The 12,852-nt window shown below is 51.1% G+C and overlaps 6 protein-coding genes across 6 annotated transcripts; 3 read left to right on the forward strand and 3 right to left on the reverse strand.

The window, feature by feature from the left end:
- Positions 1 to 615: 615 nt before the first annotated feature.
- On the forward strand, positions 616 to 2,437 carry ASPGLDRAFT_390307 (PP2C family serine/threonine-protein phosphatase). The gene is made up of 5 exons (XM_022545017.1): positions 616 to 1,382; positions 1,493 to 1,566; positions 1,634 to 1,718; positions 1,781 to 1,987; positions 2,065 to 2,437. The coding sequence occupies exons 1-5, from the start codon at positions 1,112 to 1,114 to the stop codon at positions 2,364 to 2,366; spliced, it is 939 nt and encodes a 312-aa protein (XP_022400047.1). The 5' UTR covers positions 616 to 1,111; the 3' UTR covers positions 2,367 to 2,437.
- A 366-nt stretch (positions 2,438 to 2,803) lies between these two features.
- On the reverse strand, positions 2,804 to 3,429 carry ASPGLDRAFT_390116 (uncharacterized protein). The gene has a single exon (XM_022545013.1). The coding sequence runs from the start codon at positions 3,319 to 3,321 to the stop codon at positions 3,004 to 3,006; it is 318 nt and encodes a 105-aa protein (XP_022400048.1). The 5' UTR covers positions 3,322 to 3,429; the 3' UTR covers positions 2,804 to 3,003.
- A 370-nt stretch (positions 3,430 to 3,799) lies between these two features.
- Positions 3,800 to 5,346, forward strand: ASPGLDRAFT_82754 (choline-phosphate cytidylyltransferase; the record flags this gene model as incomplete). Its single annotated transcript, XM_022550180.1, has 4 exons — positions 3,800 to 4,284; positions 4,338 to 4,688; positions 4,740 to 5,142; positions 5,194 to 5,346. 4 exons carry the CDS (start codon positions 3,800 to 3,802, stop codon positions 5,344 to 5,346), a joined length of 1,392 nt encoding a protein of 463 aa, XP_022400049.1.
- A 483-nt stretch (positions 5,347 to 5,829) lies between these two features.
- On the reverse strand, positions 5,830 to 7,070 carry ASPGLDRAFT_67028 (DMT family transporter; the record flags this gene model as incomplete). Its single annotated transcript, XM_022549081.1, has 2 exons — positions 5,830 to 6,735; positions 6,783 to 7,070. The coding sequence occupies 2 exons, from the start codon at positions 7,068 to 7,070 to the stop codon at positions 5,830 to 5,832; spliced, it is 1,194 nt and encodes a 397-aa protein (XP_022400050.1).
- Positions 7,071 to 7,233: 163 nt separating this feature from the next.
- Positions 7,234 to 9,352, reverse strand: ASPGLDRAFT_127690 (UTP25 family protein; the record flags this gene model as incomplete). Its single annotated transcript, XM_022540732.1, has 4 exons — positions 7,234 to 8,155; positions 8,207 to 8,784; positions 8,838 to 9,034; positions 9,082 to 9,352. 4 exons carry the CDS (start codon positions 9,350 to 9,352, stop codon positions 7,234 to 7,236), a joined length of 1,968 nt encoding a protein of 655 aa, XP_022400051.1.
- A 560-nt stretch (positions 9,353 to 9,912) lies between these two features.
- ASPGLDRAFT_128368 (eukaryotic translation initiation factor 3 subunit F) lies at positions 9,913 to 11,078 on the forward strand (the record flags this gene model as incomplete). Its single annotated transcript, XM_022540791.1, has 3 exons — positions 9,913 to 10,017; positions 10,089 to 10,801; positions 10,859 to 11,078. The coding sequence occupies 3 exons, from the start codon at positions 9,913 to 9,915 to the stop codon at positions 11,076 to 11,078; spliced, it is 1,038 nt and encodes a 345-aa protein (XP_022400052.1).
- Positions 11,079 to 12,852: the final 1,774 nt, after the last annotated feature.

Below are 12,852 nucleotides of genomic sequence, written 5' to 3' on the forward strand. Positions count from 1 at the left end.
GGGGATTATGTACATTGAGTAGATAGAGTACATAATTCACGCTATAAACCGAGATATCTGTCTTTTTTTGGCGAGTCAATTGATTACTGTTTTCGGTCATCGCGAATTTCGTCATCATCAGCAAAGACGAAAAAAACCAACAGAGAACAACCGGTGATAATAATAATCAGAGTCAGAAGAGAAAAATAAAACATCCAACAGATTCTTTCTTTCTCTTTTTTCCTCTTCTTTTATCATTCTGAGTCCAGATTGGAGTCATCTGGGTCTTCCCGCACGCCGCTCCGCTCCCCCCATCATCTGCTCCTCTCACTTTGCCAACTTCGCTTCTTCCTCTTCTTCCTCCTCTTCTCTCCTCGAGCTCTCTGGCAGAACCACTTCACCCTCAAAACTTCAACTTCTTTTTGAGTTATCTCAACATTGCCACTACCTCCGCCTCTATCCTCTAATCGTTGCTCTCGTCCTTTATCGGGTGTGGTGCATGTCCCTCTGACTGGTCTGGCCTCAACAAGTTCCTCTTCCGGTCTTCTCCTCCCTTTCTCCTACTCTCCAGCGCGTTAAAAAACAACCCTCGAGCAAGAATTAAATCATGGGTCAGACTCTATCAGAGCCAGTGGTTGAGAAGGTGTGTTTTTTTTTGTTTTCTTTCTTCCTGAATATCAATTTTTCTTCGTTTTTTTTTTCTCGGCCTGGTTGTCACCCCACATTGCAATTGGTCTGATGCAATTTTGCACGCGGTATTCCCACAATCTGTTGGGTCAGCACCACTGGTGTTCTCTTTGTTCTATGCTGTTTTACCTTCTTTTCCCCTTTTGATCCGGGTTGTTTTATACGGGAGAGAAAAAAATTCGAACTGGCTTCCCTCGTGCCATTTTTTCACCCGCAACTCGCTTTCGCTTCGCACACCCACAAGGGTCCTTCTCTTCCCCCCCTCCTCCCTACCCCCATTCTTGTTGTGGAAAACCAGAGAATACGTACAAAGGAAATATGGGCTGTTCTCTTTATTGTTTTGCTGTCCATTTCCGAACCACCCCTGAAATTATCGCTAACAACAGGACCCGTCTAGACTTCCTCTGAGGGTCAGGATGAATGCTGTATCTACGGTGTCTCAGCCATGCAGGGCTGGCGAATCAGCATGGAGGACGCCCACGCTGCCGTGCTAGACCTCCAGGCAAAATACACAGAGAATACCGACAAACCGACCGACCCCGCCAAACGACTGGCCTTCTTCGGTGTATATGATGGTCATGGTGGAGACAAGGTGGCATTATTTGCTGGGGAAAATGTCCACAAGATTGTCTCGAAGCAGGACTCGTTCGCTAAAGGCGACATCGAACAAGCGCTGAAGGACGGCTTCTTGGCCACGGATCGGGCGATCTTGGAAGGTTCGTGTGTTCCTCGGTTGTTGGTTGGGAGGGTGGACGATCCATTTCGTTCTTCTTTTCTACAACACTCTCATTCCTCTTTACCCCCGCATTACGACTGACTCCGTTAGACCCGAAATACGAGGAAGAAGTATCTGGCTGCACAGCTGCAGTCAGCGTCATCTCGAAGCATAAGATCTGGGTGGTATGTTTTACATCACGCATGGCAGCTCCATTGATGGGAGGAGATTCTGACGGATGACTCGGTATAGGGCAACGCAGGTGATTCGCGCTCGGTGTTGGGTGTCAAGGGCCGCGCAAAGCCCCTCTCGTTTGACCACAAGCCACAGAACGAAGGTCCGTGGCTACTATTCTGATTTCTTTCTCTCTTCCTTTTCTGATCTGTTCTCCAAATATAGGCGAGAAGGCTCGTATCAGCGCTGCAGGTGGCTTCGTCGACTTTGGGCGTGTCAATGGCAACCTGGCCTTGTCTCGGGCCATTGGTGACTTTGAATTCAAGAAGAGCGCCGAATTGTCGCCGGAACAGCAAATTGTGACCGCTTATCCCGATGTGACCGTCCACGAACTCAGCGACGATGATGAGTTCCTCGTGATTGCATGCGACGGTGCGTAATTTTTGCTTTGGACTTCTCTCCCTTTACTTTCGTCCCCGTTAAACTAACATATTTGTCTGGTCATATAGGTATCTGGGATTGTCAGTCTTCTCAACAAGTCATCGAATTTGTCCGGAGAGGTATTGCCGCCAAGCAGGACCTCCATCGCATCTGTGAGAACATGATGGACAACTGTCTCGCGTCGAACAGCGAAACCGGTGGTGTCGGATGCGACAACATGACCATGGTAATTGTCGGCCTTTTGAACGGCAGGACCAAGGACGAGTGGTACAACCAGATTGCAGAGCGGGTTGCGAGCGGGGACGGCCCTTGTGCGCCGCCCGAGTACGGCAAGTCTCTCGAGGAACCCACGGCCTCCAATCCCTACTGACTGACGGGGACAGCTGAATTCCGTGGCCCTCGCAATCGGAATCGATTCGTGGCAAACCCGGACGACTATGAGATGGACCTTGACCGATCCCGTGGGCTCAGTGGCCTCCGCTCGGGCCGGATCATCGTCCTTGGAGATGGAACCGAGGTGATTCCCGATCAGAGCGAGGAGGAGTTGTTCGAGCAAGCCGAGGAAGATCAGGAAGAGCCTTCGACCACCGGCCAGGCGCAAAGTGAATCCTCCGACACCACCCGGAACGACCGCGAAGATACCCCTGGGCCCCAGGCTAAGAGTGAAAGTGGTTTGGCCAATATATCGGAATCTCCTGCTTCCACGACGGCGAACAACAGTATCAGCGGGGCAGAGAAGAAGTCCTCGTAGTTTGATTGATTGACCGTCCTCTTTGTCCTTTTGGCTTTTGACAACGATACATTGTGATTTTACGACCTGTCTTATTTCTTCTTTTATTCCCCTCGTCATTTTACCTTCAATGTTATGTACCCCCTTATCTGTTCTTTTATGTGATAGTGATGCGGCGGAACGGTGAGGAGTTTTATTCCATTTTCTTTTCATTCTGATCCCATTTCACGTCTTCTACTTCTCTGCTATTGCTGGAGACCATGGGAGTCAGAGGGTTTTACCATATAAGATAGCGAGGGAACCCAACCGCGAGCGGTGGGCCTCTACGGGAGTGCGCCTTGTGGGTTTGTGTTTTGATATACAAGATACCGCAGAAAACGTCGACTTTGATATATTCATTCTTTTCCGGGGGTGTGTGTATGGAGTATGGAGTATTATATTTAGGGCACCTCTTTCGATGACGAACGATGATGGTTGCATCCCCGGGCTGGTCCCGTGATTCAGGGTACTTCCCAAAGCGGTATGGCGTACCTATGGTGAGATCGCCCCACCGACTCCACCCGGGGGAGGCATCACGTGCCTCCAAATCCCGCATTACGGTAATATATGGTAAGATACGCTGTGAGAAATTTTAAACGTGCGTCTTCGCGTCAAATACTGGAGAGATAGAGTCATGGAGAGCGAATGAAAACGAGAGCGGTATTTAAAATAGTGTACCCGTAGTGGGAAAATACAGAGAAGGGGGTAAGGCTTAATACACGGGCCAGGAACCCTGAAACTAGCGGAGTAATACTCCGTAACTAACATCAACGGTAATGTTCCCCCTTAAAGTTAGGCCTAAGGCCGTCAGGCGGTCATCGTCATCCATCGGCCATTTTCGTCGTCCGTCCTCTCAACAACCTCTCTTCTTCCCCCGATTCTCCATTGCATTTTCCCATCTTTGTCGTTTTCCTTTTCCTTTCTTTCCTTCGTTTTTTTATTCTCTTGTTTGATATTTATTTCCCTTTTCTGTCATTCGATCTTATATAATTTTGTAATTCCCATCCACAAATCTCGACAAAAGTCAGGCCACCATGTCGTCTCCGACTTCTGCCTCAGGCAAACGCAAGCGCAGCGCGTCCCAGACCCTGTCCGTCCAAGTCCCCAAACCAGATTTCCTGCAGCCCTCGTCGCGCGATGCCTCGGGTGAAGACGGCGGTGACGAGTCCACCGGTTCTGCAATTCCGTCTCCCGGTAGACAGCAGCAACTGCAAACGTCCGCACCCGGCGCGACCGGTGGTGTTGTGCCCGCAGCCAAGCGGGCCCGCACGTCGTCCGTCTCCAATGGCGCGACTGATGCGAAGTCGAACCAAGATCCTGGCGAGCCGTCCGAGACGACCAGCCCGAGCAGCGACATTGAGAATGATGACGAGAGGACACTAGATGCGAAGAGGAAGGCGTTGGAGCCACCGGAGAGAGCGGGATTGATGGATCCGGTTGGATACTCGACAAACCCCCCGCCGGTTGGGCGGCCGATCCGGGTGTATGCGGACGGTGTTTTTGATTTGTTTCACATGGGGTGTGTTTCCTTTATCTACCATTGCTCGTATCCATCAAATACTAATGGCTCAGTCACATGCGACAACTTGAACAGGCTAAAAAAGCATTCCCGGACGTGTATCTCATGGTCGGGGTTACGGGTGATAGGGAGACACATGATCGCAAGGGTTTGACGGTTTTGAGCGGTGCGGAACGGGCGGAAACCATTCGTCACTGCAAATGGGTGGACGAAGTGGTTCCCAACTGCCCATGGGTTGTGACGCCGGAATTCATCGATGAACATCAGATTGATTATGTGGCACATGACGATCTTCCGTACGGTGCGGCCGAGGGTGATGACATTTATGCCCCGATCAAGGCGCAGGGAAAGTTCTTGGTGACTCAAAGGACGGAGGGCGTTAGCACGACAGGTATCATTACTAGGTATGTTTTCTTTTCTAAGGGAATTGATAGCCAGGGTCTAACTGGGTTCAGGATCGTTCGTGACTACGATCAGTACATCTCCCGTCAATTCAAGCGCGGTGCCTCGAGACAGGAATTGAACGTGTCGTGGCTGAAGAAGAACGAACTGGAAGTCAAGCGCCATGTGTCCGAAATCCGCGACAACATCCGATACAACTGGGCCTCGACAGGCCAGGAACTCGGGCGTGAACTGCGTCAATTCTGGCAGAGCCGGCCTGGCAGCCCGGCTCCCAGTGCGAGAAACAGCCTCGACTTGGGTTCGCGCGGTGTTACCAGCCCAACAGGCAATGGTCCTAAAAGCCACCTATCGCGAGTGGAATCGATTAGTCGTCCGGAGAGCCCAATGGGGAATGGACGTAACGAGGATTTCGCAACGGGCTATAGCTTGGGATTGGTAGGGGGTGTTCGAGCGTGGGTATGTTTCTTTAATGTCGCTACAGAAGGCAAATGCTAACACTATGTCTAGATGATGCGTACTCGTCGCTCGCTGATGGAACAACCAAGTCGGCCTCAGTCGCCAACAAGCGAGGAAGAGCACGAGACCGACCAAGATGCTCGCCGCCGACAATCAGAAACCCATGCCAACACGCATGCCAATACGACACCAGTCCACTCATAAACGAAATGACGAGTGATGTTGGTTGAGCAAAGGGAGGAAACATACATTGAAACAAAAAAATAAAAAAAATGAAAAAAAAAAAGAAGGAAAAAGAGGCTGGATTTATGCATCCGCGGCTATTACCATGACATGTACTGTACTTGTTAAATTGCTTGATTTTGAAGGTCTGGGGTATATCATAGAAGATTGTTGGGATATGATAATATACGGCGTTATTGGTAATGTTTAATCTAGTTAACTCTTCTACTATCCGAAGTACAAAGACAGTTATTGGCCCGGATACCTTCCGCCGGCGCCAATCAACCTATCCTCGGGAGGCTCCGCTCTGTGGGGTAGTATCATTACGGTCATGTGATTGCTCTCTCCTTTTGTATACTTCTAGCTTGGTACCTTTTGTGTATATAGAACAGCACTGTATACTCTGTGCTGGATGTAAACCATCAGTCGTGATCTGTGCTCGTCCAATCAATCTGTTGCAATCCACTAAACGCTATGGCCTTCTCCCCCCTCATTCCTTTCATCTGCATGCTGCACCTGCACCTGCACCGCATCCCCCCGCGGCTCCCTCGCCATAGCCACATAAATCGCACTCACCAGAATCAACCCGGACCCCGCCCAACTCATCGCCGACAGCGTATTCCCCCAAACAACCTTATCATAAAACAACGCAAACAGCATCTGCGTATACACCATCGATGTCGCGCGGTTCCCCGACCCAGCCGCCTGCCCCGGCGGAACATACGCCAACCCCGCCGTGAGCAGGAACTGCAGCAGAAACCCGCACACGCCCAGCGCAAACAGCAACGTCCACTCGCTGCTCGTCGAGGGCAGCTTGAAGTCCACAGAGGGCAGGACGGCCATGGCAATGCAGGAGATGAGCGTTGAGTAGACGGAGAAGTAAGTGACGGAGACGAGCGGGTGGGTGCGTTTGCCGATCATGCGGATCGTGGTGTATGCGCAGGCGGCGCCGAGCACGCCAACCAGGGCCATCAATATCGCGAGTAGATGATGCAGTTCGTCGGTTTGCGCGCCGTCCGAGGGGCTGTCTGAGGGTGCATTCATGGGGGAGAACGGTCGCGCGATGAGCACCACTCCGCCTAGCGATACCACGCCTGCTAGCTGTTGCTTCCAGGTGAATGTCTCATGGGGGGCGAAGAGGGAGGTCGCGTAGCAACTCAGGATCGGCGCCAGGAAGGTTAGGACCGTCGCTTCGGAGAGAGGGAGGTATTTGACTGAGTAGTATAGCCCAAAGACACCGAAGAAGCCGCCCACGGCTCGTAGTGTTAGTAGGCCGATGACCGGTCGACGGCCTAGGGGGTCGGGGACTTGCGCGTACCACATGTAGAGGTAGCTGGCGATGACTGTGATGGACATGCGGACGAAGAGGATCTATCTTGTTAGCCGGGGTATATCATATTCAGAGCAGTGGGCAGTACCTGAAAAGGATCCATCCCAGCACCACGCTCTCCGTCAACCTCGAGATACTGCGTCATAACATTCATACTGGCGCCAAAGAACTGCGACAGCAATACCAGGATCATGCCTTTGCTCTGGAGCCAGAAATCCTGCGTTTTTGTGCACCATTGCGCCCATCGCGATGTGCTTTCATCGTCCTGTTCCTGCGACGAAGGCCTTAGCAGCGGTGTTTGAGCGTCGTCTAGGTTCGATGGGAGAATTCGTCTGCTTTGTGCCTGTATAGACGAACTGGTTTTGTGTGAAGCCATCTTGTGGTCAGAATGTACTCCGAAGTAGGAAGAGGGGAAGTGGAACAAAATCTCAACCTTAGGTTAAGGCTGAGTGCAGATCAGCTGAAAATCAGATCACATGTACATCCTGCCCTAGAATTCTATATTTTACAAGATATCCTACAGAGTACTCCGTACAAAACTATACAAAAGTAAACAAATCCCCTCCCCGCTCTCGCAACATATTGCCAACCCGCTCCGTCCCGACAATCCGCTCCAGTTTCATCGCATCCCATTTCGAGAAAATCGCCCGCACCCCTCTCTCCGCATTCTCGACAACTTCCGTCGGATCGATCCCCAGGAACCCGACAACCTCCTTCCAGAAGATCGGGTTCTCAGGTACACCGTACATAACAATGCGTTTGACGCCGCGGATGTCGAATCGTCGGAAGTGATGTAAACGTTCACTATACAACAGCACCGAATGTCGCCCGTTCATGAAATGCGATCGCGCGCGCATCATGTCCCGCGCGTCTGTGTATTCGGAGATCGCGCCGAAAGAGACGTTAGTTGTCTGCTGCGATGTCGCGAAGTAGTTGCGTACACGGACAAAGTCCAGATATGACGGAATGAAAATCAATGTACCCCCTGCTGCGGGGTTCCTGCCGCGCCCAGCCGTAATGTCCTTGACCAGTGAAGAGAGGATGGTTGTCGTGAAGTGCTTGAATCGCGCATCGGGATCCTTATCTGGTCTGAGACAGTCGAATCGCGCGAATGCTTGTTTCGGGGACACGGGTAGTGGTACTTCTGTGATCGCGCCATTATAGACTGGTGTGGCCTTGATCTTGCCAGCTACGTTCTGCATGTGCGATGAGAAAACCGAGTTGATCTCTGGTGTCACGTATGAAGAGGCCACGACCATTTGTCGGACGTGTCGCGCTTGGTTGTCCAAGTACCACGACCGTACACGACTGAAGTCACATCCGTGTGCTTGCTTCGGTTGCTGGTTCAGGTGTTGCAGAACGTAGTCGACGTGGTCCCAGTTTTGCATTTGCAGTGCGTCCGCGTGGTCGACAATCACCACTTCTATCGATGACAGAAAATCGTGGTCTCGTTTTTTGGCGCTGCGATATGAGTTAGAGGAGTAGAAAACCTTGCCAGTTCAGAAAACTTACTCTGCTTGGTCCATAATGGTCCGTAACCCAAGCGGACTCGCCAGGATCATGTCCGAGTTGTAGAACTTCGCAAAGTATTTGACCGTCTTCCGAGTAAACTTCAGACCCAAGCGGAACATGTCATCGTCATTTCCACCAAACAAGTCCTTAAAGTCCTCGGGCTTATTCTCCCAGCCCTGATCTTTAGGTCCGGAGAAAGTGTCCATGAACCGCTTCTTGTTTTCTTGCTGTTCCGGTTGGTAAAATTTGGTGATGGAGTCAAGCACCCGCACACAAGCTTGTCGCGTAGGCAGGAGGTAAAGCACCTTGGGTCTTGTGAATCCTTGGTCTCGAAGGTCGAGGTCATTGTCCGGCTCCTTGGCATTGCGTGCGTTGTTCTTCAACACGCGGTCTCGAGTCTTGATCACATGGTTTGCGGCGTGGACGGCCAAAAGATCCCGCAAGGCTTCCTGGTTCTCACTCGTCCTGGAACCGTACAAGACGTCCTGATAGTCGAAGATGTATGGCGCAAGGTGCTGGGCGTGGCCTTCGATACTGGGGATGTACTCCTTAGCGGGAGCTACCAGTTTTCTTTTGAGCTGCTCAAGTATTAGTATGCTTGAATAGAAGTAACAGTCCCTATGTCGCATACCTTGACATTCGCCATGCTCTTCATCGCCGGTAGTAAAGTTGCCTCACTTCCGTCCTGTTTCGGGATACTGCGAATTAATCGCAAACCATTAACCTCCTTTTTGGCCATATTCCAGTTATTTTTCTCCACGGCCTGGATCTTCGGAGATAGGTCGTCTTCAGTTGGGACAGAGAAATGCGAGTCGAAAGGATCGGTGGCTGAGAAGTCAGCTTGCGCAACAACCGAATGAGTGGAAAGTAATTACCATCTTCATCATCGCTGTCACCCTTGTCATCCTCATCTTCGTCGTCCGTAGGTTCTTGAGCCTCCAGGTCTTCTGCCTCATCCTCCTCCTCCTCTGCCTCATCATTGACTTCCGGCACCAATTCCTCGTCTCTTGAATTCCCAACCTTCCTCTTCTTTCGGGCTGGTCCTTTAGATTCGGCGGTTGGTTGGAGCAACTGGAGCAACTCGTTATACGGCCGGTGGGTTTGCTGGCCTTCTTCTTCCTCGCTGTCTGATGATCCGACATCCATGGGTTCGCCTTTCTCGAGCTCACTATCCGACTGTTCTTCAGGCTGTTCGCTCCCTTCTTCCGAGGAGTCATCGGATCTAGCAGACTCGTTAGCTTCACTAATTCAACGAACAGAATCGCAATGCTCACTCTATCTCTGCGACTCGCGCACTCGAGAAGCCATCTCTGCGACCTCGCGAGGCTCCTCCCCTTCCTCTCCCTCTCCCTCCTCTGCCTCTGCCCCGACCACCTCTGCCACTAGGAGGTGCCATATTATCCTGGAAGTATTATAAAAATAAGATATAAAATAAGAGATTGAGCTTGAAATAAGCAATGCGCTGTGATGTTGGCGTGGTTTGTATGTACCTTATTTTTCGCTCTTTTTTTGCTCGGTGCTTATCTTATCTTAGCGCGAAATTTCCCACACACATTTTGAGCCGCCGAAGTTCCAGCGGGCGGAAAGAATCAGAGAGCAAAAAGAACTCCACCTCAACCGGCACAATCTCTAATCTTCAATTGAGAGGGACAGTTTGAGTTAGGACGCGAGCAGAGAACCGGGAAATTTATACACTTTTAATCACCATGGCCGGAACCGATTCTTTCGTTCACCTTGCTCGCCCTCTGGGCCCAGCGACAGTGGGGTCTGCACCGACGACCGCTCCTTTGAACGTCGTTATCCAGCCTCAGGTATGTTGGTGGTGATCATCCCAATGAGGACGGGGCTGCCGTCGGGGTGAAAACATGGCTAACGAGGATAGGCGCTTTTCTCCATCCTGGACCATTCCCTCCGTCGCAACGCCGACCAGGAGCGTGTCATCGGAACCCTGCTTGGAACGAGATCTGAAGATGGAACCGAGGTGGAAATCCGCAGCACCTTCGCTGTCGGACACACAGAGACGACGGACCAGGTCGAGGTGGACATGGAGTACCAGAAACAGATGCTCGCGCTGCATCTCAAGGCCAACCCAAGGGAATTCCTTGTCGGGTGGTACGCCACATCGTCCGAGTTGAACACCTTCTCCGCTTTGATCCAGAACTTCTACAGTGGCCAGGGTGATGGTACCTGGCCTCACCCCGCTGTTCACTTGACTGTCTCTACGGAACCCGGGAAGGACATCGAGACCCGTGCCTACATCTCCGCCCCCGTCGGTGTGACTGCTGAGAGAGCCGCCGACAGCGCCGCTTTCGTTCCCGTCCCTTACGAGATCCGGTATGGCGAAGCTGAGAAGAGTGGATTGGAGGCCGTCGCCAACGCCAAGGACACAGAGAACCGGACCGCCAACATCTTCACCGATATCGAGGCTCTGGAGCGCGCAGTTGAGGAGGTCCTTGGCATGATCGACCGTGTCTCAAAATATGTTGAGTCTGTTATTGACGAGGAGGCTCCTGCTTCAACAGCACTGGGCCAGTTCCTTCTCAATGCTCTTGCACTGGCACCCAAGGTGGAGCCGGCTGACATTGAGCGCGACTTGTACGTTTTCATTACTGTTATATGTCTCTTGTTGATATTCATGCTAACCAAACGCAGCAACAACCACATCCAGGACGTCCTGGTGGTGTCCTACCTTGCCAACACCATCCGCACCCAGATGGATCTCTCCAACCGGTTAGCCACCGCCCAGCTCACCCTTGGTGGTGGAGAGGGCTCTGGAGAAGGTCAACAGCGCGGCCAACGAGGCGGCAAAGGAAACCGCGGTGGGCAGCAGCAACGGACTCAAGAGCGTGGTGGTGAAGAAGCCCGCGCGTGAAGAGAAATGAATGGATGAATGACAAGTAACATGTGGAAATAATTTCTTTTCTTTTACGGTTTTCTTTTACGGTTTTCTTTTACCCTTTCCGATTTGCTGGTTGATTTCTTATTTATCTCTTCCCCTTTGTTCTTCTTTCCCGGGCCTTTGTCTCGTCCCCTGTTCGGGGATTCTTTATCATTCGGCTCTTTCATATTTTGGCATGGAGCATCTAGCTGCCGCCAGGACAGCACAAAATCTAGAAGGAAAGAAGGAAAGAAACGGCGTACGGGAGTCATCTGGCCTTGGTCAGATCAGGAAAAGACTAGAAAAGGAGAGGTGTACAGTGAGAAAAGAATAGGGCTTTTGCCTGGTTTACGCAGAGGGACGAATTCATGAATGTAGACCAAAGCGAGCAGTTTACAGAGAACAATATGCCATCTTCCCAATAGACAAGCTAATGATGTCCGCTCCATGCATCTACTGCGCAGATTGAGCACTTCCCTGAACGTCGGGCTCATTGCTGACACCAGGGGATGTCAAAGCCAGACACCAGCCATGCCACATTCGAACCACTCGCTCGTAGAGAAAGAGTTCATCCGAGTCCGCTGCAAAGACCTCGAAATATTCGTCCTCTGCCAATGCATCCCCGATAAAATCACACATCGCCACAAGAATCTGGCCGACTGGGCTGGGATCCCTCAGCTTGAACCTGCACAAACTCCTCGCCCCGGCGCGGATATTCAAGACTTCGATGAATCGTGGATCTTTGTTTTATATCTGTCGAGATACATAGAATGGGTAGTCAACCCCATAATGTTCGTCAAAAGCAGCCATCCATTTGTTTGCTAGATTGAGGACTGTCTTTGCAGGATGCAATGGTATCGATGTCAGCTAGGGCATTGCCGTCGTGAGCATGATCGCCCTCAGTGCATGCGCTGCGCGGTCTGGTCCATTTATTGAGGACCCCGATTCTCTCAAGTTGCATCTGGGTCTTACAGCCCATCAGGTTCATATAATCTGACATTTTTTCGCGTTGGCGATTGTTATATGGGAATGGGAAATGAGACTGTTTTGGTCTTCGTTGGAGTAGGCAGCAAAGGTCATTATGATACAGTCACAAAAACAAAATCCTGTCACACAATTTAAACAGATAGCGATAGCATTACCAACCGCTGGCTAATATACTCGATATTTCCCCTTCCTCTGAAAACGGTCCAGTCATTTTGCGCTGGCGTAGATGTTGAATACTTCGACTATCTGCATCTCATGGGATACGCATAATACGGCTTACTCCATAGTATTCTTTAAAGGCCTCCCGCCATTGTTGTGCCGGGGATCTATTGTCTTGCATCCTGTTTATGGATTGCATCCAGATCCACAAGGATGACCTCCATGGGCAGCGTCGTTACGCCTTTTCTGGGCCCTATCACTGGTCTTGACCTTCATAAATTTGTCTAACACGATGTTGCGAAGTAGACGTACTTCCTCCTTCAATACTTGGAAGGTATATCAGGCCCTCTAGGCCATCCGCATTCCCAAGTATTTTCCGCGAGATGTCCACTATCGTTATCGCTGGCTTGAAAAAGCTGCGCTTTCATTTGATCCCTCTAACCGTGCATAATGCGACGCAGTACAGTTTCTCTCCAGTCCTCTGTTGTGTTAGGATGGCAGAAACTGTGTTGGGTTAGCGCGGGCTTATCTCAAGACTCGACACCGACGGTGAATGTCGATCACCGTTTTGCTGCTGGTCATCGCCTTGGGACCGCTTCGAAAATTGCAGCCAGTCATTTCC

The sequence above is a fragment of the Aspergillus glaucus genome (assembly GCF_001890805.1).
Source record: "Aspergillus glaucus CBS 516.65 unplaced genomic scaffold ASPGLscaffold_12, whole genome shotgun sequence".
Taxonomy (NCBI): Eukaryota; Fungi; Ascomycota; class Eurotiomycetes; order Eurotiales; family Aspergillaceae; genus Aspergillus; species Aspergillus glaucus.